The 27,709-nt window shown below is 36.2% G+C and overlaps 1 protein-coding gene across 3 annotated transcripts in view; it reads right to left on the bottom strand.

Annotated features, from left to right (window-relative positions):
• DOCK4 (dedicator of cytokinesis 4) overlaps window positions 1-27,709 on the bottom strand; it is a 251,290-nt gene that overhangs the window by 50,596 nt on the left and 172,985 nt on the right. For all 3 annotated transcript variants that reach the window (XM_064507753.1, XM_064507755.1, XM_064507757.1), the window contains exons 24-28: window positions 21,777-21,904; window positions 18,832-18,966; window positions 15,954-16,052; window positions 8,397-8,491; window positions 926-1,001 (exon numbers count right to left, since the gene is read on the bottom strand). In XM_064507753.1, the coding sequence (XP_064363823.1) occupies window positions 926-1,001; window positions 8,397-8,491; window positions 15,954-16,052; window positions 18,832-18,966; window positions 21,777-21,904 (533 nt within the window). The remainder of the gene's footprint in view (window positions 1-925; window positions 1,002-8,396; window positions 8,492-15,953; window positions 16,053-18,831; window positions 18,967-21,776; window positions 21,905-27,709) is intronic.

Here is a 27,709-nt window from a genome sequence, read left to right as displayed (position 1 = left end):
AGACACTACAGTTCTGCAGGAAAGTAATCACTTTGCTAAGCAAGTTTACAGAACATAGATGCTTGGTCTACATGTAATACTTTTATCAGCCTTAGTCTCTGAGCTGGCAGAACTTCCTAAAGGACAGGCTTCTTCGTTTCAGATTGTGTCTGGTAGATAAGTCTCCACCCCCTCCAATCTCTCCAAAGGGAGTCTGACTTTTCAGAGAAGCTAAGCAATCATTGCTCTGCTGGAAGTCAACAGGAGCTCTCTATTTTCTCTAAGAAGGAAATTATGCAATTTTTAAAATGAAGCCATTGGACTAATGCCTCTGGCTCTAGTTGGGCAGAATACCCATTCTGGTTTCCACTGTGATAGGTCTTGTCAGAGTCATTCCTAGGTTTTCTCATTTGATGCCTAAAGACATCATTCTGTAATTTGTAGTTTGCTATACATATCATACCTCACTGTAAGAGGTACTCAATAATAGACAAGTATAACTACATTCACCATGAAGTGTCATAATTTTCTGATTTTAATTATGCAGCATGTAAACTGACCTGAGAGCATTTCAAAAAAATGCAAAACTATAGTTTTGTTATATTTGCTATAGAGTCAAAAATGGAATTCATTTTGCTTTCTGAGATAACCCCAAAATAAGAGATGAATATAAATATTTTCTGTAATCAAAAAGATTGTTGTACGAAATCCCTGAATAAGTACTCCACCATAGTAACTAAAATACCAAAATGAAAAATAAAAAGATAAAAGACCCAATCTTGATTTTTAAGCCAATCCTGTATGAGAAAATTTAAATTCTGAGCACTGGGAACTGCTGAAGTATACATTCTAGCTGCTTAGATGCTGGAGCTAAGATTAACAACATACTACCAAGCCACAGGATGATTAACAGCTATTGAATCTATCTTATATTAGACATGTTTACCTTGTAATCAAAGTTTTCATTTAAGAAGTTTTTGCGAAGGGCATCTGAAAGGTACAAGACTGTTGTAATGATAACACTGGGAAGAAAAGAACAAAAAAGATAGTACTTTTCAGTAAGTGGAAATTCATAATTAATAGACAAAGAGCCAGTCAATTTTCCAATAGATATAAATGTACCACGTCCTGTGACAATAAATTCTGTATTTAGACAAACAAATATCTAAGGACCCTTATTGACAGAAAACACACATCACATGAAAAAAAAACCTAAAAAAATAGGTGAGATGTAGAAATTGGGATGGTGAAAATGTTTTGTATAGCAGAATATAATTGAAAATACAAATCAAAGGTTTTGTTATGCAAATAACGCTGATATATACAGACTTTGTGCTACTAGCACTAATATATAAAGTTGAGCAATTTGCTTTCAACTTTCTTTGTACCGCAGATGCGCATATAGAATGTAAACGTAAAATATTTAGTAATTATCAAGTGCACAGTGCCGAGAGCCCTATGGATGAAGCCTTTTTTTGGTGACAACAGATAAATGCAAATCTGCAGGAACTCTGAGAGAAAGAACTGCAGCTTCAGATGTCTTGACAAATGGTGCTTATCTAAGTGATGACTACACTGACACCTACCTAAATTATATTCATCTTAGATGAATTAAGACAACCAAAATCTTTTCACAGTAGCTGATAAATTGTGTCAATGGCAACCTGGTTCATTGTAATCCCAAAACAGGCTAGGCAAACTCAGAACTCAGAAAAATGCAAGTTTGGTAACCTACAGGGACTGAACTTACGTAGAAATCATCTCAACATATTCTGTTTCAGTGTGTCAAGAGTTAAACCACCCTTTGCTGCCCTTGTTTATAACAGCATATCTGGTCACACCAAAAATCCATCTAACCCATTAAATTCTTTGAAACAATAGTCAGTAGCAGATGCTTAGGGAAAAACAAATCCAGAAAAGATAAACAGTGAATGATCTTTTCCCTGTTACGCTCATGTACTTAACAGCAAGCAACTGTTTAAGGACCTTCTGAAAAAAGGTTACATCTACACATTTCATTTAATTGCCACCTATCTGCCATTAATGTGTCTAACACTTCATTGAACATGTTTCTCGTCCTGGATGCCGCTGTAGTGCTAAAATTTATGTCCTTTTCCATAGTTGCTGAATTAATTAAGGAAAAAGTGAGAAAATGAAGTATAACAAAATATATTTTATTAAATATAATAGCAATAACATATTTTAAGGGTATAATATTTTTCTTCTTCACAGCACTGAAGAATTATGCATTAACCAATCTATCTAAGAGAGAAAGTAGATTTTTCTTTGGGGACTTTTGACTGATTTCAACTTTCTAATTAAATTTTTTGGCTATGCATCATTTAGTTTATGACTAGTTCAAATGTTTACTTCTATTTCTCAACTTTTAAACTTTACCTTGTGGCTTGATGTGTCTGAACACCTGAACTAATTAAGTCTTAGCCTGTTTTTAGAACACTGCTCCATTCTTAAGTTTCATTAGTGTTAGCTCCATTGCTCCATATGTAACTATCGTACACATTATTTTCTCTATAACTGAACTGTATCTGAGTTTATCTATCCAAATACTGTTCCACGCATAGCACTCATCTGTAAAGTTTGCCCAAATTTTTCTCCAACAAGGAGTTAGTATTTGTACAGTACTCCCTGTTACAGTACAGAAGAGAAAGTGAAAGATTAGCAAAATTTACGCAAAGTTAAGAATCAAGGCATGGAGGGGAAGAACAATCCTGTTACTGTGCATGACAATTTACAGACCATATGTTTCACAAAATGAAAATAGTTTGCATGTTTCAGATGTCTTCAGATAGAAAAGGTCAGGCCTTCAGAACTATATCACTGTACAACTTCAACCTAAGTCCAAAGTAATAAATCTCTGAAAAACTGGATAAAAGACAAAATACTGCAGTATCTCAAAAACTGCAATTGTATTGCCAAGTTTACATTACATAGATCTATTTACATCAGAGAGAGTTTCTCTTTTGCTACACTCCTTCCACAGCAGTAAAGCTGAAGGGAGAGATGTGCTGAAATTCTTAATAGAAGATAATTAGAGCAGAAATCTTAAATGCAATTTTGAGAAGACTTTTTCAGAATGCTCCCAAGCTAAAAGGATAACTGTAATGAAACTATCTGTTGCTACAAACCAGCTCAGTTTTGATTTATTTGATAAGACAATGATACGATATACATCAGCTGAAAAAACGTGGGTCTGGAGAGTGCCAGCATATGTGTCGTCGTGGAACTAGATGGAAATAAACTAATGGACTGAGTATAGGAATATGAAACCATGTTTTTGACCCACAAACTTATTCGCTATCCCAAACAGGGGCAAAAATTGGGTAGGACAGAAAACATTGCTATGGTTGTAGGTTCTCTTTCCTCTTTTTTTCACGGATAATATAGATCCTATTAAAAAAAAGAAGAACCACACACACACTCACGACACACCAGCTAGAGGACAGATGGAGCCAGTACAATATCCACGTGCCAAGTTGCTTCCCAGACGGCAATTTCAAAACAACAACAAAATTTATTTAAAACCCATGTGACTATCACACTGGAAAAACACTGAGTTGGTGAGGAAACTTTTCCCCTTTTTACCACCTGCCACAAGTTTGTCCAGGCCACTGACTGTTTTAGAACAGAAAATCTCTGCTTTTAGCTGATAAATTGTTCTGAGCGCATAGAGAGAACGCTAACCCAGGAGTCAGGCAGGACATTTCTAACAGGGCAGCTTTTCTGACAACTCACCCGCATGAAAAAGTTCAATAATCATTTTGATATTTTAATCGCATTTCCAAGTAAATCTTTCCACAAGAAACTGTTTGGAAAAACCAAAGAAGCCCCCAGAAGTTCAGCAACTAGTTTGCTGCTTGGACAGTGCTCTGGCAACCTGGCTGTTGAATAGGCAGCTACTTGTATGAAATATATGACGCTCGCTTCTCATTTGATCCTTTGCTATTCCAGAGTGAAATCTTCCCAAGCACAGAGGTGTTCAAAGAGAAAAAAGCTTTTCACTGTTAATAAATAAATGTGCCTAGATTCATGTATATGTGTATATACACACTGTTATACATATAGGTACATAAACAGCTGCATAATACAGGCATACCTATGCATATATACGCTTTTTGTGACAGACTGAGTTGCACAGAAGCATTTTTATAAGCTTCATTGTTAGCAACGTTTTGTATTACATAAAAGCAAGAATTTTTGTTCACTGTAGGAGTCTCAGACTCCCACATCATGGGAGCTAACAGAGCTCTTCAAAGCAGCCATAAAGATGATACCAATGCTAATTTAATGTCTTTCCTTACCATGCATTCTGTTTGAACTGATTTTTAAAAAAGCAATAATAATAATAATAATAATAATAATAATAATAATAATAATAATAATAGTCTTCCAGTCAATATTGAAATAGAAAACCAACAGGATTTTCAATTTAAAGTTCGTATGCCCAGCAGTCAGAAGATACCTTTGGAATTTTAACATATACGACACTCTATAGCAAAAGTTACTTTACAGATCAATTATTTTACTATAAATATGCATATTCATACACCTATATTATATGATTATAGAATTCAAATTGAGAATTGGATGATCTAGCGCCTCTACCATTCAAGAAAATGCCCAAAGGATATATATTAGTTAATCAGAGACAGACAAAAGGCTTGATCTTTAAAATGAAATGAAAAAATGAAAACTAGCAAGAGCAGTGGAAAATTAGTTCATTGTTGAATAATACATAGGTACAGTACATATAAATATCAAACCTTTGCTGAGTAAGTAATAGGAATCTCACTTCACCCTCAGCTTTCTCAATTGTTAACGAAACATGACATACCTGGAATTCAGCTGAGTCTATTAAATGCTCTCAAAAAATGCCAGTCAGTTAAAGCCTTAGAAAAGTGATTTTTTTCTAACCTTAGGGTAATTAAGCAAGTGACCATTACACAGTTATTTCCTATTGTGAGAGCCATTATCAAGGTGTTATCTAAAAGTTTTAATCATATAATCTGGCATATTTTATTATAAAATTTTGGATACCTCTCTTGAGCTAGGAAACTGAATTAGGAATCTTCCTACCATTTGCATTTACAAATAGAAGCTTTGTTTAGATGGCCAGTAAGTTAGCTTACTACCTATTTAATGGAGAAAGTAAGTCTATCCTGTAACGAAAGAAATGAAGATGGTATTTTCCATAACACACACAGAAAACAAAATTTGTCACTCAGTTGCAACATTCCTGTTAGAAATGTTAGATGTTAGCCAGAGATATTCATTTCACTTTGTTGAATGCATCCTGATCTGCTCAAAACAAATGTTATATGGTTATGCAGTTTAAACAGAGTAGCTTTCTGTCTCATTGCTCAACTTGCAGAAGATAACAAACATTAAAGATTTTTTCCATGTTCTCCTCCTTCCATCACAGAACACAATTCAAAAGATCTATTTCTCTGTTTCAGTGCTATTTTTGCCTTTTTAAATGCTATTTTATTTCTCAAATTTGGAAGACACTTGGCTATTTTGTAATCCTACTCATTAATCCTTTTTCATGATAGACATGCAGACATTCAGAACTGTATTTTCCATATGCACATATGATCATAAGCTATCTTAATGTCTGGATACCTACATGTTTTTGAGCTCTCACTATTTTCTGTTTTGTTTTATCCCAGACAGCATTCAAATGCCAGATGCTACATAATTACTGAAAATTCTGCAGCAAGAAAGAAAAAATTCTAGAAGCCAGAGGGAAGCAATATTGTTATATGTATAAATACTATACATTGATAGACTCTTTTAGTGCTTTAAGACGTAAAAAACTTTCAGGCAATTGAAGGTATGCATACATACACAGGAGAAAAAAAATAAAGATTTTTATTTTTTCCTACAGGGAAAGCTTATTACCTGATTATATCCTTGCTAAGACTCATTTCTGCCCTAGCTTCAGAAAGGTTAAATCTCTCTTCCTGTAAATACCAGACAGTTTGATTTTTTGTAACACTCTGGGGATATGAGAAAGAAAAGACAGTGCTGCTGGTGAAGTGACTGCTGTGACAGGTGAGGCTCCCAAGACACACTCTGCCTTAAGAACAGCTACTGTTTCTCTGGTTGAAGCCTCGACAGCTGGGAAGAGAGCCACCTAACCCAGGAAACATTACAGTCATTTGATTCCTGAGAAAGAGGAATTAGGAGAGAGACATATTTTTAAGTGAATTACATGATTATGCTCTTAAAAATATGGGCTAGACCTTGAAGTTTTTCCTTTTAAACATGCACTGGACTGTATTTAAGCCTGAAGAGTCTCAGATCTTTGGAAACACTCTGGCTTGCTTATTAAGCCAGAGGCAAATGGCTCACAAGTACTTTTGTCTTTAGTGTAGGCAATGCCCTAATTTGTCATTCTGCCTCTAAGGCCATTCCTTTTGCACTACAAAGATTTGGGGTTGGGAAAATTCAAGCAAAGCTACTACTTCGTGGCTCTTTGCTTCTGAATTTCTCAGGGAAGTTGAGCAAGGCAGCCACTGAAATGGGAGTGGGGGAAAAACAAATGAAAGGAGGAAATTCCCATTTGGGAATGAAGCTCCAGAAAAGTTTTAGTGCTCTGCAGCTGAGGAGAGAATAGAAAGTGGATTTTCCTTTCTGCTGCCTCAAAAGGATATAGAAACAAAGCCATTGATAGGTAATATAGGAATGATGTTCAAGTTCACACCACTACTTTTAAGTAGCCGAAACACCTGGCCAACCTCCCATTTCATAGCAAACTAGAATTTCCTCCATAAATATGTCTAAGAACATATCCTAGCAAAGTAAATTAGTGAACACTGAATTGATAAAGACCTGTTTATAACCCATATTGGTTTACATTCAGCTAGGTGTCGACTGGTTCAGCTAGATGATCTGATAGGCAGAAGCTGGCAATGACTGCTGATGGGAATTGGCTATGAGAAGGCAGTGTCATATGCCTGACAGAACTGGACATACAGTCATCCCTTAGATGGTCAGAAGCAACATGACATACATTAATAAAGGGAAATATTTGATGCTAAGTAAAATACTAACGAAGGTAAATAACTCTTTTTGTAGAGCTTAAGAACATCACCTCTAGCATATGTGAGCACCACCAGCCTGAGAAACACGTGCCAAGGTCATTCTTAAATCTTAGTTTTGTACATGCAAGCTGTTGCTAAGCCATCTGCCAAGCCAGCTGTTCCTGGACGATGTAACACTTTCCTAGATGATATATTTAGTCTAAGAGTTCTTGTGTTTTTCCTCTCTTTCCTGTATTTCTCAATTTATTTCTTAAGCACAATTACTGGATGTATGCTTTCTTTCCTCAGCCATATTGTAATATCGCACATAGAAAAAAAGATCACATCCATTCTTTGGTTATATATGTTTTTGTTGGAATTCAAACTTGGCAGGATCAGCCATATTAAATGAGGTAATAAAGGCAAGCAAAAAAATGTTATTTTCTTAAGTCACGACAAAGTTTGAACAAATACTGTGATGCTTGTATGTTCACACATGGATACAGCAGACTAAAAACCAGTGATGAGTTACTTCCTATCAAGCATTGCAATATGCACCATGAAAGCTTAAGTCAATCTTGAATTCTGGATTCCTAGGTCTGCCCAATATAACCCCCTTCCTCTGCTGACACTAAATGTTTATGTAATTATGTGTTGATTTTTCAGCTACCTTATCTGACCGAAAACTAAGCCTACAGAAAAAGATTAACTGGTGATACAGGCAAAATCAAATTTAATAGTTTTAGTCCAGCTGCAGTGACTTGCCAGAAAAATTGGGAACTGGTTTCTGTAAAAATAAGGAGCGAACAAAAAGAACAGCTCGAAGGCAGGTTAAACAATGCCTACTGATGCTCTGAGATGTAGAACCCCACGTTACTGTTGCTTGTGCTGTACCTGATTTGTGTTTTGTTGACTTTGTGATACTTCTGACAAGCACTAAATTAACAAACATGCTAAAACACTGTTCATGTTATTACAGCAGATAATTTCTTCTCGAGATCCAACAGATCTTTACCCACTCAGTATTTCAACAGATTTGGATGAAGTTCTGTTGAGACTTGTCACTTGCTACTTGGAAAACAAAGCTGTTGATGATTAGCATCTTCTTTTTGTAAAAGTATTTTTGAATTTCCAGTTATATGTGTTTACTGAAATTCAGAGGAGAAACAGGTACAGATTATATTGTTAATTTGTTCTATAAAATAAGTCCAGAGATTTTAAACAGAAAGCATCATTCAAAAATGAAAAATTAACACAACATTATAAAATATATTTTGCATTTTTATCATCTACATCATATAATTTTATCTATTTATACCATGACCTTCACATGCTGTTTTTTCTTTTTATTATTATTATTAGAAAGTGTCTTACTTGTTTGCAACCAAACGCATCACCGTCCAGTCTTTTGGAAACATCTCGGGCCGTATGAGTATCCGAAATACAGTGAAAATCTGAAGCAAGAAATCCTATAGAAGGAAAAGAAGCAGTCTTATGCTTTCACAGGTTGAAAAGAGAAATGAGCTTTAAAAATACATTAAACAGAGACAAAACATGATTATAGAAATAGCAGAATTGCACATTTTTTCTACATAGAAACAGCCCTGAATATTTTTCATCAGTTTTCTTTGATTCTCCCAAAAAGCTGCAGATAGTGATTTATTTTTTTTGTAAAAAAGAAGAAAATAATTTAATGTGCTATTTGATTGACAGCAATGCATAAGAGAAATGTCAAAGATGCATTTGGTTTCCACCCATACACTTCCACAAATGTGATCCTGAAAATAATTTGCAAATCAAAAAGGCACTTTACAAACACTACAGATTTTCAAATATGTCCTTAATCATGCCTGGCTTTCATCACAGTCAAGATTTCTTCTAAAAGCATCATTATTTGGTGGGAAAGAGAGAGCGTAAGGACAATTTTATCACTGGGTTTGCACAGACCAGTGAAGTCAATAGTTACGTCTGGGCTCCTGAATTCTTATCCCAGCTGCCTGGCTGCATGCAGGTCACTTAACCATGCTGCCACATTTGCTGAATCTATAAAAATAGCGAACATGTGAGCTACTTTGAATGTAGAAAGCGCTGCCTAACAGCTTAGCATTAGCATTGTCTCCTGTGTCATTTAACTCACTAATAAATAACTAAACTATTTCTCTCTACACAGATTAAGATAGTTTTGATAACTAAATCTACAGCAAAGGTAATATTTGCGATGGCGCATTTTAATCACATATAAGGTTGTCAGTATTTTTTCATTAAGCAAAATGTAGCCTTTCACATCATGAAAAGCATGATGCAACTGATATAATTCACTGAACATAATCAATGTTGCATCTGACCTTGAAACATTCATATTTGATTCTGCCCACATCACTTGAATAGAGTTAGCCCTAAACACAGTTTAGCTGAAGATACAACCAGAGGATACCAAATTAGTTTGAACACCAAAATATATTCTCAAGCAGATACAGCAAGTATAGATGATGGGCACTGCAAAACAGATGTCTTTCATTAGAAAATCACTGTAAAGGGGGAAGAATGCAGGCGCTAGGAATGGCATGTGAGATCCCAGCACCCACCCTCTAGGGAAGATTACATAAAAGAGACAACCTGTTTTTTGAGCGAGATGCCAAGAAGTTCTCTGTACCAAAGAGTATAAACAATATTCGCTCCAGATAAAATAGTATCTGAACATAAGTGACTAGCTTGACAGATAAGTAAGTAGCTCCTTGAGCAACAAATTTATTCCAGACTGGAATTTCCTACAGCTTCTTTGCCTCTTGAAGTTGAATTTCAACACTTACATCTGCCCCTTATTTTCTGTAGGGGCTAAATCCCCCTTCCCAGTGCTCGAATCTCTGCAGCTCTGTGCCGTAATCACAACAATACTGTCATGCCCCAAATTCTGCTATACGCCCGCTCACAGTAACACCCCCAGCTTTCCTACACCCCATTTCTATCTTGTCTATGGTCCAGAAACAAAGCATGATGTTGCTATTGGGGAGCTGACTGGCTGGCTGCCGAACCGCAGAGACCAAACGGCTGCTGTTGGGAAACTAAACAGGTGGTTTAAGGGACCATTTCAAACCCAAGGGCTGCATGGTTTGTAAAACTTTATACCTCTGAGGCCTACAGCCCACTGTCAAACCCCTCTGAAATTCAGCAGCTTATTCAAAAATTGCTAAGGAAAGAATGACAGAGGGAACATATATGCTTCATTTCTTAGGCATCTAGGCTAAAAAAAGAATAAACTTATTCCGAGCAATCTTTAAAACAAAGCAAGTGTCAACACTTGTATCAGATTCTGAATCAGTAACACCAGGCTGTTTTTTTCTAATTTTAATAGGAAAATCCAGAAAATTGTTTTGTCAGTTCAGTGTGAATGATATTAAATACAAAAAAGGCATTTAAAAAGCCCAAGTCAATGAGTTAGAAGATTTGCCATTTTTACAGTAAATGTGTCAAAAACATACAAACAAAATACAGACTAGTTCAGTGCTAAATTATAACTGAAAGAAACAGATAAAGCATAAGCATCTTTAGAAAAAACTAGTCAGCTGTAAGATTTGCAAGATACACAACTATTAAGCTTCTATTAGCAGAATTAGTCCTTAAGTAACTTATTTTTCATGATACAGTTTTTGTATATCTGATAGTACATTTTCCTAGGAATCCACGATAAAAATGAAAATAATAAAACAGTAAAATGCCAGTTGACTGATCTGATACTTTGGCATTAATGTGCCCATATGCATTCACATGTCAGAACTACCCATCAATATTCAGTGCCAGTATTCAATGTCAAGAGACATAACCTTGTAATTGTTCTATAGTAATTCCATAATACATTTTGATCAGTAGAACAATGCCTGGGATTTTGCATGATGGAATTGCTCTTTTTGTTTCGTGGTTGAAATATTCTAAAAACTTCACAAGACACTACTATGAAATACCAGTCACGGTAAATCAGTTTTGTAAGTGTAGTTTGAACTGTTTCCTTTGCAATAAACTACTGTCTTTCACAGTAGTATCTGCTCTGCTGAACACATCATAATGATTCAGTAACAGATTTTAACATTTAAAGACGTTTTTGCCGGCAGTATAAGCGAACTAACATTTGGTTGCTTGAGTGCAGCTATAATTAAAGTCTCATATGCCTTCAATCTTAAGAGACAGCAAGGGAATAATTTTATCATTTTGCATACTCCAGGCAACTAAATACCGTGTCTTAATATTCCTACCTTGCATGTATAACCTCTAGTAGTATATTCTAGCACTCATAACACCACAACATAGCAGTTTAGCTTCCTCTAGCAGGAATATTCTGTTGATGCAAATGTGAAACTGATTCAATGACAAGCATGGCCTTCCAAAAGACTGAAAACTATTTATTCATCTCATCAACAAGCATCTTTGAATTTCTTCCACATTATCCCATATGCATGTAAAATCCTCCTTAAAGCAGGTGACACTCTAGTGGATCTCTCAGGGTGCATCTAAATTAGCATTTGAGTTTGGATCAAGAGTCCACTTGGAAACAAAACTGCCTGATCATCCATGCGTTGGTTCACACTGCACAGTTAGAGAGTTGTTATTGAGCCTTTGTAAAGCATCCCAGAGCTGTTTAGCACAGTGCCAAGGGGCACACAAAAGAGGATGGTTTGACAGCCATCTCTGTCAGGATAATTCATCCATCCTGCAGCCAACTCCTTTCCCAGATCTTCTTTCCTTCACTGCTTCCCTAATCTACACAAGCAAGCTCCGAAGTACTTATTTCGGAGTCCATCTGCTCCAGCACTCGTCCTTTCCGAGGTCCCCTGGTGCCTACCACAGCACGTTCCTGGATCCCCGTGGGTAACAGGGGAAGGAGGCCAGAAGCGTGCTCTCCGCCAGAGCCATTTGCCGTGCCTACAGAGCCATGCCGCGGCCGGGTAAATCCAGCCTGGTGGTAGCTCTGGCACACCCACCTCATGCTGCTCCAGCTCCTGGCACTGGGAGAGAGGGATCAGAAAACCAGCAAGGTTCACACCCATCCCCATGAAATATTATCTTCTCTGTCAGTCTCTCCTATTCTGCCACATTACCTGTGGTATACTAGATCGTCCAGCAAGTGCTTTTTTTTTTTTTTTAAATCTATTAAATAAGAAAACATGGCAACCAAAAACATCTTGCTGCAGTGCAAGCTGCATTATGTTAATGTATAATGTATTCACGCTCCCACTTTTCTCCTCCTACTTCTAACTTCCAGAGTTATCTTTCGTCATATATTAGATCTGAAGGCTTTTGGGAGAGCAAATATCTGCTTATAATAGTACTTCGGTTTATAAATTACTATAAAATATATTTACTAGAAGGTGATTTATGGTGTATTTTGTGGTAAGCAAGAAGAGCATACCTTTAAAATAATATCAAAAGATAAACAAGCGGAAACACTTTAAATTACTGACCTATTAAATTCAATGCATCAAAAAGTGAGTGAAATACAGTCTCTGGGGCTACCACTCTGTCATTTCTTTCTTACTTTATTTGCATGCTTTCAAATATAAAATGCTTTTTCTATCTTCTGCTTTGGTGTGAAAAAACCTGAATCTGTTGAAGACCTGAGTAAAATAAAAACAGTCGCCATGTCAATTACTTAAACTAAATGTATTTACCAAATAGAGGAAATATTTCTATAAACAACCACTTGTTCAAAGCATCACTCAGAAGCATGTCAGAAAAAAATGTGCAGATATAAGTGTCATTTTTCAACTGATGTCATTCCTTTCAATTATCCATTGTGCTATACTGTGATTAACGAACTGGAAACAGTCTTTAATAGTTTTGGCATAGATTGTTTAAAAAAAAACCTGCAAATTTATTTTGATAGGATGAATGACAACTTTCATTCCCTTTTTACAAGTACTTACGTGAGTGAATATTTGTTTGCAGAAGTGGTTTGGTGGGGGGGGACTTTTTGTAAAGTGTCAGAAACGCTATGCAAACATGTATTCATGCAAGCATTTGACATAGTCACCTTGAGAATCAGTCAGGAAGAAAGAAATACCTTGCAATTTCAGTGCCTAATCACATTCAGAACAGGCAGTTAATTATAAACAAATGTAGTCAAAGCAAAAGCCACAGCAGAGAGCAGTTCAAAAGCCTAAGTTACAATTCAGATAAGTCATTTGCAACCCTGTAATGTATTTGTGATCTGCAGTGTGTTTTAGGGAAGACCCAACCCACTTTGACCTCACTGACCATGGTGGAAAAGAAGGATTCAAAAATACAGCAAGCTGATGGTAGTTGCTGTTGAAGCTTAGATCCCTAAGTACATACTAGCCACAAGAAAAACTGTGGCAATTGTGTCAGTCTCTAAAAGCACCTCAGCCAAATATGCCTTATCACAGATATTTACACCTTTTGAATGCTGATATGCTAAAGCTGATGTTGTTTCCTAAGGAGCATATCTTAAAACAGCATAATATACCAAGGAAATTCCACAGCTGGCAAAGAAAGCAGCAGAATATAGAGGTAAGCAGCAAGACCGATTTAGGTAGCCTAAGACACATGCAGTCATCTCACGTGATTAACGTTAGCAGTGTCAAGCTAACACACCAGCCCTCCTCTTTCCCTCCTCCTTTCAGCTACACATTTCAGTGGTATTTGGTATTTCCAAATGAGGAAAAAAAACAATTTGTTAAACTATTTCAGATTCAGAAGAGAAGAAATGCTGCATTAATTTGGATCAAACCTACTGCCAGTGAATCACTGGTAGAGCTGAGGCTGAATTGATGAAAGCAGAATGGGAATAACAGACTCTGGACTTGAGTTCTTAAGACCTGTATTTTGATAGCTGACAGCATTGGCTGCAGCTGCTTCCCATATGTCTCTGTATAATAGCAGGGTATGTGTGTTGTGGAGAATATAAATTTGTCTCAAATCAAACACCATTCAAGCAATAATTCTAGAGATTCTCATGTTCTAGAAGCAAGAAAGTTTGAAAAAAAACAACAAAGTACTTCATAAATAGCAAATATAGCAAATATAAAAATCTAAACCTATGAATTTACCTCTGCTCAGAATTTAAACGAGAAGGAAAGCATTTTAAGTAAAATTGCCCGGTTCCACAGCATATATTAAAAATTTCCTAAGTATAGCAACTATGCTAGGTGAAAACAGATGCTGTAGTACTAGTTTAAAAAAAAGAAAAAATATTCTATATAACTCCTAGGTAGCATTCCTGATTCATGACAGAGATAACTTCTCAGAAGTATCTTCTCTCTTTCAAACTCAATATGACCATCTCACTGCAAAGAAAAGACCCTCATGAATGGTACTCTTTCTTCAGAACAGCTCTAAATGGCTAACAGGAATTTAATAAAATCTGGAATTGCTAGACTCCCCATTTCAGTACATAACATTATGGTACGGAAGTTTATCAAATGGTAATTTAAGACGTTAAAAACACATTACCACACTAGGACATCATGACTCTCCTACTTAGGCTTACTGGCTGAACAATGGGCATAAGTGATCACTGAGCATTCCTTGTGTGGGTCAAATTTGGTCCTATGCAGATTTCTCATGGTGTAGACTGGAAGTCTTAATGCGGGAAATCTTAAAACAAACAAAACACCCCCCCCTCCCTTTTTAATCCATCCCTGATGCAAAAAGGAAGGAAAAAACACTGTAACTCTATGAACCAGACAACTCCATCAATGCAGTTGGTAGAAACTGCCCTGACAGAGTTCCACAGCTATTCTCTTCCATGATCAAACTGGGCAAATGGAGACCATACAAGGATGACAGGGCATCCTGCCAGCGGTCCAGCCACACAGTTAAGAAGTCCATGTGATAGAAGATGGACTACTGCCATAAATCCTGAACTAATATTTGCTAAGACACTTTCACAGAGCTTAAGGCATCAGCAATAATGATTTTCGTTCTCTATCAAGAGAACGGTTTCCAATTCAATTAGGCATGCAGGCACTAGTATTACAAGGCAGATTAAAACATTGTGACCACAAGGGATGTGATCACTTTTTCTATAACTCTACTGCAGTGAGACCCACAATTTAAGGATCACACTTAGTCTTAACGGAAAAGTCTCACCATTGTATAGCTTTCAGTAATTTGCAGATTTACAGGTAAAAGCCTATACTTTCCAGCTAGGCAATTAAAACAGTCTGTTCTCCAAGAATGGTTTATCTGGGTTTCAGACAAACTATAACAGGTACTGAGGGACAGCCACACTAACTCCGGGCAGAGCTAATTTAGGCCTGACGGAGTATTATACCAAACATCAGCACAGTAATATAACAGCACTGTTTCTACAGCCAGCATGGGTCAAGGCTGCATGCAAGTTAGTAAATGTTCCTATAAACTGGAGTGCTGGGAAATATGGTATAAAGACAGAATAGTATCAATTGCAGCTCGAATCCTGTTGGATTTCATTTAATTGTGCATGGCAACACATCCCATCGTACCTACATTATCATAGTTTTCTCCATTACCTAGACTATTCCTGGTTCAGAAAATGGAGGAAGTTTGCTGTATACTTATTTCAAGCCATGTATTTGCCATTGCCATTTATCATACTAAAAATAAAAAATTGGCTGACAGGAAGAATCAAGAAAAACTGCTTTACCTTAGATCAATACTTCAAAACAGGTTTTGAGGCTAAGCTTATGGCTTTAAAGCAATTATACAGCCCTCCTTTCCCTGTTCTATCAGTTCTCATTGTGGCAGCAATAGAATCGTAGCCCCACCATAAGAGTCTCCCGGAGTAAACATGAAAGCCTGTGTCAAAATGAGTTAATCTGAAAAACAGATTGCACTTAAACACTGATGTGTTTCATCAAAACAAGGGAATACCTGAAAAAGAGACAAAGAGAAAAGAAATAAGGAAACCTGAACATGTTTAAAGACATTTCTGTTACTTACCCTCAGATCTTCCTTTGTGCTGAAGCTATCAAGAAGCTGTTGGTAATGTCTATCAGTCATTTGTCGTAACAGTGACAACAAACAGGAGACAAACTCCCCCTGGTTCAGAAAGGCCAAGAACAGAAGTATTACACATTAAGCTCAAATACATAAGATAAATTCATAAGGATCTAAAAATAATTAACAAATGCAAAGGAAATTGATGCTACAATTAGAAAAGACTATTTGTTAGACTCCATATTTAGTGAAAATAAACAGCATGGGATTGGGGAACAAAAAAGAGTAGGGTACTGTACCGGGTATAGTAGAAGAGTAAAAAAAAACCCATTGTATTATAGAAAGCTTTTCTTTTACAGTTGACATACAGGTCAGCTTTCAAATAGTACAAAGTTCAGATGAATCCTTTACTGACTCCCAAATGCGAGCTTTGAATTCAAATTTAGGTAACTAAACAGGCACCTGATTTTAAAAGTAATAATGAATGTTCAGATGCATTTATTGAACTCAACATGAAAATATATTTTCTAAGACTTCTGCCAGTGCCAGCCACAGACTAACTAGTCGGGGGATAAATGACTCATGCATGAAAGCAAACTCCACAAACATCATCACCTTGATAAAATCTGTGAGGATCAGATTCTAGTGCCGTAAGTGAAGCCAAACAGTACACTCAATCCACTAAGGGGTAGACTCCTGAAGTAATTGTGTGTGTCTCATTTAAGGATCATAATAATCATTAAAATACAAGGAACTGACAACTTAATTGCTGAAGTTCTGAGGGACTGAATTTCCAAGATTTAAAATCAACAAAGCTTTGCTCTAATTGGCTTACTTCCCCATAATGTCTTATACACAAATGCATTTTCCTAAGTAAAATCTAAAGATCTAAATCACTGACATCCTAAAAGAATTAAAATAGGTTTCATTTTCACCGCTGTATTAAGTCCAATTTTTGCTAGTGCAACATCTGTAACACTGACCTCCCTGAAGACCCATTGTTTTTTTGTTGGGCACCTCACTTTAAAGTATCACACTCATCTCTAAGAAGAATCTTCAGGGCAAGCAGAAATGATACTGAGATACCCAAACTACCTGACATGAAAGAAACAGCACAGTCACGGCAGCATATAGCCTGATGCTGACTGATTATGCTACTGCTTTATAAACTATATGGAAAAAAAAATGACATATGCACCTAGAAGATCACACTGAGATGAGTTTGGTACTACTTACAGAAGTAAGCCAACACCTGATGAAAGTAAGTATGACAATTTTATCCAGTGTGCTGCCATAAGCATATATACCTCTCACAAAGAATATTATATGATACACAGAGCTTGAATTAATGGTAACATACTGGAACAGATTCTACTGCTGTACTCACATTGGGTACTTTAATATACTTGCCCTACAAATAGTTCCAAGAATCTGGCTCAGCGTGTTGCCATAAGCCCATACTGCATGATGTTTCTACATAAATGTATATAATTGCCTTATGCTGTGCTGTGAGTCACTTCCACATTAAGCATTCTGTGAAAAGCCTGTGGTGATGATGACATGGCTTTTCTGATGGTAAAAAGAAAGTTTGTGACTGGAAAGCACTTTCAGAGTCTAATTTTTTGACAGAGTAAAAGAATTAGACTGTCATCGTGTTTTATGAAAACTTAATCTGCAGCAAGTGGATATCTCAAAAAAAACGAGTAACCTCAGAGCTTTGCCACAATAACAGTCTAATTCTACAACCTTTACTTCAGCTGAGATTTTTTTGGATCATATATAAAGTACACTTGTAATTACATAATTTCAAAAAAAGGAAAAAAAATTCAGACTCTCAGAGGCACAGTCTTACTGAACGGCAGCGATTAAAGCATGGTGTTAACCTATTACAAAGCTTGGACAGCTCTGTAAACACTTCAAATGTGTTCGTTCTCTGTGGGATAAAGCAAAAAAAAAATTCCACAGGTATTAAATGCTTTTTGAAATGTTTGATCTCAGAGGAAATTCTGTTCTGAAAAGCTACCACCTATTCACTAGCAAAAAAGGTTACTGTGTAAAATCAGGTGATTAATCAAAAAGCGTATAATGAGATGGCAAATCAGAAGGCATAGTACGTTCTCTTCACAAAATGTTACTCCCTCACCTCAAATTGGAGTCATATCTCTTGCTATAGTAGAGCTGATTTACCCCTCAAAGGCAAACTGGGAACCTTGCTGAAAACAGAGCAAAGTAACACTTCCTCCATTTGTTTCAATGTTGATCATAGGCTTTCCTACAAATGACTGTATTGCAACCTTCTAATTTGCATTAGTTGTTTTATTGTGTTGACCAAAACATCATTTGTTAATCTGATAAATCTGGCCTCTAGAATTCAGTTCATGCCACAGAAATTAAGCTCAAACGGTCAGCCCAAATATAGGAATGTCATTCTATCAATAAATTTGGATTTGGACAGGTTAGCAGCCTATATTCTGCAGGAATTTTTAGAGCTGTTTTATTGGGTAAAAATGTATACATTTTAGGATGTAAAATGTTATTGGTTGATACTCTTCCATTTTCAGGAATTCAAATTTAAGAAGAGTTTCAGAAAGCTATTAAATTGTTAACAGAGGAGACTTACTGAAATTGTTAATAATCTGAAACAGTGTCAAAAAGAATTTTACCTCTTTTTCATAGTCACAATTGATAAATAAATGTAAAGAAAAAATATTAATATTTCCACTGAAAATGAGTAAAAAGCAAAAAAGTTCTTCTTTATTCTCCTCGATTCTCTGTTTTATTGGCAACAAAAACTTAACATTGTGAATTACAGTACAAAGAAAACAGCGGCATAAAGCTATGACTCCTGACAGCCACAACTGAATTATTATAAGAAACTTACAGTCACATCTTGAAACTGGAGGCGCATAGCAGAGCCTGATGGTTGAGGTCGGCTGGTGATCTCTAGTATGGTCCTCAACAGAATATCTAGCAGGCTGTTTACAATCACATCTATTTCTCCCAGGACAGATTTTTCCTTAAATAATAAATGAAACCTTTGAGATTTTGAAATAGAAAGATGACCACGAACAGAATTTCCTTTGATACAGTTTTAGAAACAAATAATAATTAGTTTTATTAGGAATGTTTCAGTTGAGAAACAAAGACCATTCTCTACTTAAGATAAAATCAATAAAACTAAAATTGTATCTTACAGTTTTTGATTAATAACACTGTTCTGAAATACGGAAGACAGTTATGGGAATGAGTTTGAATATATAACCATTCCTCAAATTAACATAATTCTATTTTCAATTACTGTTCAGAAAAAGGCAGTAAATAATATACAAGTGTTGTTCAGTCAGGATTTTTATAGGTAACACCCCTAGAGTTTTGGGGGAGAAATTGCCAAGAGAGGCTTAAAGCCCAAAAAGTAGAATTCTGTTTTCACACTTTGAAACTGTCACCAGAAACAAACGGATGGTGCTCAACCTTCAAGACCTGCTCCGGCAGTAAGTACCAGCTACCTTATTTTTCATCAATTGAGCAGCACAAACTAGTAGCTCATGTAAGCCTACAACTGCTCATACACAACATTCATACAAAGGAACCAAAGTGTCCACGAACAAAAAAGACAATCAATACCTTAATTACATGCAAGAAAATACTTGGTAAAGTCAAGCTGTAAAATTACTTTCTCTTTTCAAATCAAATGAAATACGTTTCCCTTCAACACTGCGTTCCATTTCCATGGCAGCAGACACCACCATCTCAATCTGAGCAATTTTATCCATAACTTAAGATGACACTTCTTTACAGAAAGAAACACTTCACCCCATAATCAAACACACACTGCCAAGCTAAAACTCAGCTGACAAACAGAATCATTTGACTTTGCTGACATCCAGGTGTAGGAGTGAGATTTCTTTTTGCTTCCTACACGCCCAAAGCATATGATACATAACAAAACTCAGAATTCCTCTTTAGACTTAAGATGAGCCTGGTGTCATGGCTGTGGTACCTGTTACTTCATCTAGTATCAAACAACTGTAACAACTTATGAAGGTGGACAGTATTCAGTGTATTTAGGAACAGTCAGCATGGGAGGACTCTTGTACCAAACTATTGTGAGAATGGCCTACCAGAAGAAAAACTAATCTTCAAAGCTGCCTGTAAATTCATTTGTTCCATCAAGCTATCTTGGTCATACAGGAAGAAAAGAAGTTCTGAGCTGATCCACAAAAGAATCATGAATTACATATGTGAAAGTCATCAGGTTGTTAATACTCTCAGCTACTCTACTGAAAAACAGTATCTGCATATCCTGCACATTAGAGAAAGTTTTATATAGACATCAACCTGATATTGTCTACATCTCTGCCATTCATGTCCAGAAGAGCTCAGTAACACCAAATGGAAGATCTCCTGAAATTGAGATCAGACATATAAACCTCTCCCAACCCAAAACCACAGCTACGCTTTATCACTTATCACTTTATCTTGTGATGAAGTGATATATTAATCCAAGAGCAGCCACAATAATAACGTCCTTACTGTGCCAGTGTTGTAGGTCTTATCTATATCAAATCACTGACTGAGCTGATTTGAATTGCTAACAGCAGAATGAAATCAAGAAACAGAACAGTTCTCACCAATGCATTATGATGTAAGGTACACTGGCCTTGATTTGTTAGGTACTGCACCAATTACATGCAAAGTTATTTTCATTGCTTTGTATCCTTTTGCCTGTTGGAACTACATCATCTTCATATCTGCAATACACCTACCTAGGCTAGCCCTCATATGCAGCTTTCACAGATGAATTTGCAAATACAAGCATCAGAAGTAGGCCACAAAGATTATCAACTAACACCCAAATACAACACTTCCTTGCAGTGTTCGTATTAATCTGTCCCCTACATCATCTTGGTGTATCCTACAAATAAATGACCCACAATATAAAATGTGTCTACAAGAAAGTACATATTTCTTTTGGTGTACAACATAACAAACACAGCCTGACAGCCCAGTCCTTCCCAGATGACTGTCCGAATAGCTGTGAATGAGACTGACAGGCAATAAATCAGTACTATATAGAACACGAACCCACCCCAGATGATCACTCTTCCTAAATACCTCTGCAGATTCCCCTTTTTTGTCCCTCCATAACTATACAACACCAGGGCTCTTCAAAATCCCTTTATTTTCTAAGTGTGCAAGCTAAGAATTTCACCATCCTTCACTCAGACAGTACCCTTCTTCTACATTTCCTTTATTTACATGTTATCATCCAACTCAGGCCTTTCATCTGTTACACAGGAAGGCCATATTCAAAATGTTACCTTGCAGCAAGTCCACTCAAAGTCAGTAGCTAAACCAAGCTACTAAAACTGGAGGCCAAGAACTGAAGGGACATCTAGCTATCCTGTGGAAAAACAGTGCTTACCAACAGCATCTTTGCAGACCTGCTAGATTATAATGCAGGGGATAGCCTCTTTCAAAGCTTTCACATCTCTAAAATCTAATGCCTGAAAAAGTGTTGTATATTACATTGTAATATATTAAACCTGTCAATTCTTCTCGGCTTCTCCCTAGGAACAGAAACTAGGAACTTCCGCACAACACTCAGAGAGAGTCAAAGCTTGGCAGAACACAACGTGCTACAATTAAAATATTCTTGCATAGAAAAAAAACGTTGATGAGAAATCAAATCGAGGTGTTCATGGAGAATCACTGCACAGAAAACTCTTCAAAATGCTTTTCTTGGTTATAGTCCAGTTTATGTCACTACCGGAAGGCATATAAAGAAGTTCAACACCTTGTTGACAGGACATGGTGTTTACTCACTGAGCTGTTCTTCTTGATGAGGCAAAATATGTTGCTAAGGATACGCGCACACATTATAAGGTCCTTCTGCTCTTGTAAATGCATGTGGAGATGATGTAAAACTACTGGAAGAAGAATATATCGAGAATCTGGAATAAATGAAAAATTTTATAAGTAGGAGCTTCTCATAGAATCATTTCATCTTAATGTAGACATATAAATGTGTCTTCTGTCCAAACCTGTATTTCTGATAACCAAATGTTTTTACTTGCTTTAACGAGTAGCTTTTACTTCATATTCATAAGATTATAAAAAAATAAAAGGGAATATTTGAAGAATGAACAGTATTCAGAAAAGCAGCATGTCATATATACAGACAAACACCACTGTGTGGATTTTTTTTATATATGATTAAAATTATATATTTATTGAACTACTAGCACAATAATACTTATATTCAAAATAACGTGGAATTATTCTCTAGTGTTGCCTGCCATGTGACAGGATCCTTTTGCAAGCCAAGGTCACAATGGATGTCATTTTGAAGTTACATTACCAGTAGTATTACCAGATACTGTATTACCAGTAACAGTAGTACTTCCAGATTTCTTTCTGGATTATTTTTTCCAGATTTCTCTCTCCTACCAAGTATGAGCAATTTAGACTACTCCTGTCCACACGACTGATTTGCTTTTTCTTTAAAAATTTCTTTTTCTAAGCACAAACCTTTAGAATGTTATTTTCAGTCTTGGATTCTCTCAAAATTAAATGATGGAAGAAATTCACTAACATGCTACATTTTCTTACTTCTTTTTGTAATTAATGAAAATATTAAATAAGAAGAGTCCTAATGCTTACACTTGTAATGCCACATTAAACGCCTATTTAAAACCTGATAAATGGAATGTGGATTTTTTTTCTATTTTATTGTTGCTTTTAGATCTTTTCGATAATTGAGAAATAATGTTCTCATTTAGATCTACTTGAATCACTTCCTCTGTTAAAACTTTAAAGATTATATGCTACATTATCTAGATATATCGCATCTATTACAGTTCCTTTGTTCATTAATATCCTAATTTTCTAAAAATTGAGTTTGTCTAGCATGGAAATTACTCTTTTAAAATCATTTTGCCAACCATGCATTGTTCCAGTCTTAGTCTTTGCATAAAAACTTATTTTTATTTTTTCTCTTAAATATTTAATTTCTTTTTTTCCAGGAAGGAGAAAAAATAATATATCATGAGATTTCATTTCTTGAACATTTCTTTCATTTGTTGAAATAAAGCACTAATCTTGCTTTTTTCCTCTATTGCCTTGTCATCATCTAATTATTCATATAACACAAGACCAACAGTAAGGACTAGCTGATCTATACACATGGTTTAAATATGTTCTTATTTTCCAAAAAATTCTTGTTTGCTCTTTTTAAATGGTTGTTTCATGCTTATTATCCAGTCAGTTGTTTCTCTATTTTTCTGCTGAAGAAAAATGTAAACAAAGGCTGTATGACAATAGCCAAAAAAGATCTTCAGTGAATCTAAAACTAGAGCTATGTAAACCCAAAACTGGGAAACAAACAACCTCTATAGAGTTGCTGCTTCCTTTTGCAAGTGCCTTAGTAGGTTTTCATTCATTTCATTTCAGTTTGGCCTGAAAGTTCTTATCTGCCTGTAGTACTGCAGATGAGGAGCAGCATCTCTACCAAATTTTTATCTACTTATAATCTAGAAGCACAGCAAAGTGTTGACCCAAGTAGTTTTGATAAGTAGAGCGTGCACAAGTGACACTGCCCCATCCACTGCAAGATCCGCAGGGTCAGAAAGAAAGCAGGCGAGAAGATGGCTAATGGGTAGATATGTTTATGTATGCCAAGTTCTGATCTCAGCTGCCAAATCTGTTTATTGTTTACTGATGGATGAAAAAGAATTAATGCCTGCAGCTGAGGCCAAAAAACTAGGACTCCCCATTCCCAGAAAAAAATGACCTAACCTCTAGGCTATAAAGGCAGGCTGCTTCTTCCCTGCTTAGCTTTCACGCCTTATGTGTATTGAATTCTCGTCCAACTAGTAACCCAGCTTCTAGAGAAGAGACGAAGGGTTCACTGTGGAAACCAGCCTGCAGTTCTGTGGTTTCAGTAATCTCTTGGGAGGCAGGAGGTATGAATTTGAATACAGGCTGAGAGCACTATTCCTCAGCAAATGCTCTAATCACTAGTTCACTACACAATAGTCATAGAGTAGTTATGGTAGCTCTTTCACACACTACTACACCTCAAATCCCTTACATCAGGTGAGGAAAAAACAGTAGTAGCCCTGTGCTATGGTGTTTCTTCTTGGTTAACTCGTGGCAGCTCATCCTGATGAGCACACGCTGGACCTGGTGCCTCATCTCCTGAAGTACGCAGCACTCAGCACCACACAGAGTGCTTACACACAAGCATGGCATGGTGAACTCCATCTTGAAGACCAGGTAAAGCATGTGTGGCAGCACCTGGCTTGTACATAACCAACTCTTTTTATATGATCTGGCTTGAACTGTCTATGACATAACTGAGCATCCTCATTCAACTGCTTCAAGCATCCCATTTTTGCAAAAATGCATAAAATGATTATGAGCTTTGTTTTACCAAGTGGATTAGCAGAAAGCACATACAGTGAACTTGCAACTATACCTGGGAGGGAACAGTGCCATTTACTGCATTAACCACCATATATAATACAGCACTGGACATAATCCTCATAAGCCCCTAATCTAAATACCTGTCTTGATCCGTTTAGACGGAGAGATCTGAAGAGGATAGCAGACATCACCACTGATCCAAACAAATGACTACATGAAAAAATTCAGAGAAAATAGCATTTACCACTTGCCTCAGGTTCCTCTTTTTTCTTAAAAAAAGTCAGATGCAATGTCAGCCACTGTATATAGTAAAATTAATGAACACAAGGAATGGTGCAATAATCATAATCCTTAGCCATCAGTCACTGTCCTAATTTTTCTTCTGTGCAAGAAGCCAAATTGGCTGACTGTTTAAAATGCTAATGCTTGCCTTTACAAATATTATACAGAAAGAGAAAAAATTTCATGACATTGAGTTTTTCAAGTACATATCTGGCATAATTAAAAAGACAGCCCACTCAGGGCAATCCTTGTAATTTCCCTATGCAAGCTACATTAACATTAAACATTTAACCTACAGCACAACTTTCCCTCTTGCGTTCTAGTCAGTAGAGAAATAACTGTACATATAAAACTTTCCATATTCTAGTGTATTTTAAAGATTTATTTCAGAAAGCTGATAATTGTTTCGATGACTCCATACTGAGCAAGTATGTCAGTTATTTGGACATCTTAAGCAAAGAAAAAAAAAAAACCCTTCTCCTTGGATAGCGAGAAACAAGAAAGTTGCTCTTATTTTTGATAGTCTTACTTGGACAGATTCAGTTTATGCTTGCTTGTTTGGAAGAACGACCTGACTCCAGGGAGGTAGGAGAAGGAAATGATTAAGCCAATTGGCTGAAGCCAAATGAACAGTTATCATGGTAGTTTCAAAATCAAATATGCCTGTTCTATGACTGCATGAATGTTTCAGTGTTTTCAGAGTACTCATTTTCTCATCTTTTAATGAAGCACCATTTTCACTTCCAAAAAAAAAAAACAAAAAACAAAAACAAAGGTCTGTAGTGCTGAAGAAAAACACAGGTATGGTTGAGAAACTCCCCTCCACCATCCAAAAAAAGACATACAGATGTGAAGCATTATTTGCAAAGCTTCTGCAAAATATTTTCTGTTCTCCATTTTAGAGGTACTAATATACACTGAAATTTTATTTATTTTATATATACATATAAAAGTTTACATATCAGAGGTGTGACATAAGCACACACACAAATTCCTCTGAGGAGCAGTACACATGGCTGGGGGAGAAAATCTAAGAAATTAAGAAATAATCTGAAAAAAGAACCCCGAAGTACTTCAGAGTGTAAATCAGTATGTAAAACCTTTATGCTTTGAAAAGTTTTGCTTTTTTTTTTTTTTTTTTAAATCTGTGTTAATACGTAAAGTTTAAATTAGTACTGGAATGTATTTTAACTAAATTTAATTCAGAATTTGTTTCAACTTATTTCAATAATGATAGTTTTTTCCATGTTTACAGCAATCAATTAGCTTGCAATGGCTACTGAAGTGTTGCAAGTCCTATTAAGGAGAATTTTTGCCTTTAGTCTTTTAAAAAAATAACTGGATCAAAAAGAAAAGGTAACAGGTAGTTTCTAGGACTAAACCTCCTTTCCAGTTTATCTTTTCCAGAACTTGTTAACTTTTTTTTTTCCATTTCAATAGGAAGTCCAACATGTAACAACATCCATTCTGTGAGGTATAAGACATCAAATTATTCTTGCTGTTTGTGTCTACACATGCAGCTCTGAATGGCTATAGAAAACACGCAGTCTCCTACCACGCACGTTTTCCTGTGATACAAAGGATGCAATTCTCTGATAAACTCATTCAGGGACAGACTGAAGGAAGCAGTTGATCTCAAAGCAAACAGATATTTTTCACTTTTCTAATCTATTAATGGTGGGTTTCAGTGAAAAATAAGGAAAGACAATGAAAATAAAAAATATAAAAGAACTATGTAAAACATGACATATGAAAAATATATAAAACCAACACATGAAGATCAGTATGTTTTTAAATCACCAACTTGGGGTTTTTCCTAGCTTCATAATTTATGGTACATACCATTATGTTATCTAGAGTGCTGATGACTAGAGAACAAAATCCCTCCTCTGTTTCAAACAGTTTGCTGCACTAAAATGGAAAGTCTTATGCAGCTATTCTTGTGTCTTCCCAAAATACAGATATCTGGATCTTTACACAAAGTGTTTTGCCTTGCAAGAACATCCACAATGCGACAAAGAACTGCAACATAGATTATGACTGGGCTTTTTCATTATGGGATCTTTATGGGATTATGTACAGGCTTTTTCTTTATGGGATTTTCTTTTATTAGGACTGCACCTACCAATGCAATCTCTCTTCTGATAACTGACATGGTGCTTCCAATGGTGCTTAGCACATGGTGCTTCCAGTAAAACACATGCTCTTTGGAGGAAGAAGATGATACATAACACTTACACACCTCATGTTTTCATAGTTATTTAATTTGCAAGCTCAAAGCAGTGCCCTTGGGGGGGGGGGGAAGTTTTGGTGTTCTGCTATTTCCTTTTTAACTATGTCAAGACAACTATGGCTCAAGATGTGTTTCTGTGTTATTGGCCTTAACTATCCCTCCCCCCCTACCAAAGCAAGCTGCCCATAGTGCATAAAAGAAGACAAAAACAAGAATGCTAGAATACCAATTTATCTGAAATGACAAAGACAGAAAATCTTCTGGGTAAAGGCATTCCTAGGTCATGAATTTGTCCACTCCACAAGTGCTGGCAGGGATGCATCCAAGGAGTCACAGCCAAAATACCAGCAAACTGGAGGAAAGGCCAGGAAGCAAAAATAAAGCTGCTAGCCTTTTCCAGCAGGAAAACAATGTAACCTGTTTCTTTTTAGTCACTCAATGTAGCGTACTACAAAGATGCAGAAGTAAATTTGCAGAAAAACAAAGTGATCCCAAGCAAGGGAACTGAATCGTAAGCTTGAACTTGGTCCTAAGCTGCTGTCCGCAGTGTCACTGTCCTCTGGTGAAAGAAGTGTTGGAGCAGCAGTCATTGTATCACTCAGATCTTCAAGATGCCTTAACACCCACTAACTTTTCACAGCAGGTAGGCAGCTAATTGCTGTTTGCATCTTTTAACATGTCTGTAGTTTTTACCCATAATGAGAGCTTTAGTCTAAAATTGAAGAAATACAAATAGATTCTAAGTGAGCTATACAAATGCCTCAACACAGAGCCATTTTAGAAATCCTATCCACACATGCTTGCAAATACAGTATAT

Source organism: Dromaius novaehollandiae, chromosome 1 (assembly GCF_036370855.1).
Source record: "Dromaius novaehollandiae isolate bDroNov1 chromosome 1, bDroNov1.hap1, whole genome shotgun sequence".
In the NCBI taxonomy this organism is placed as follows: domain Eukaryota; kingdom Metazoa; phylum Chordata; class Aves; order Casuariiformes; family Dromaiidae; genus Dromaius; species Dromaius novaehollandiae.
The sequence above is the reverse complement of the archived record's forward strand: the minus strand, read 5'-3'. Positions and strand labels throughout refer to the sequence as shown.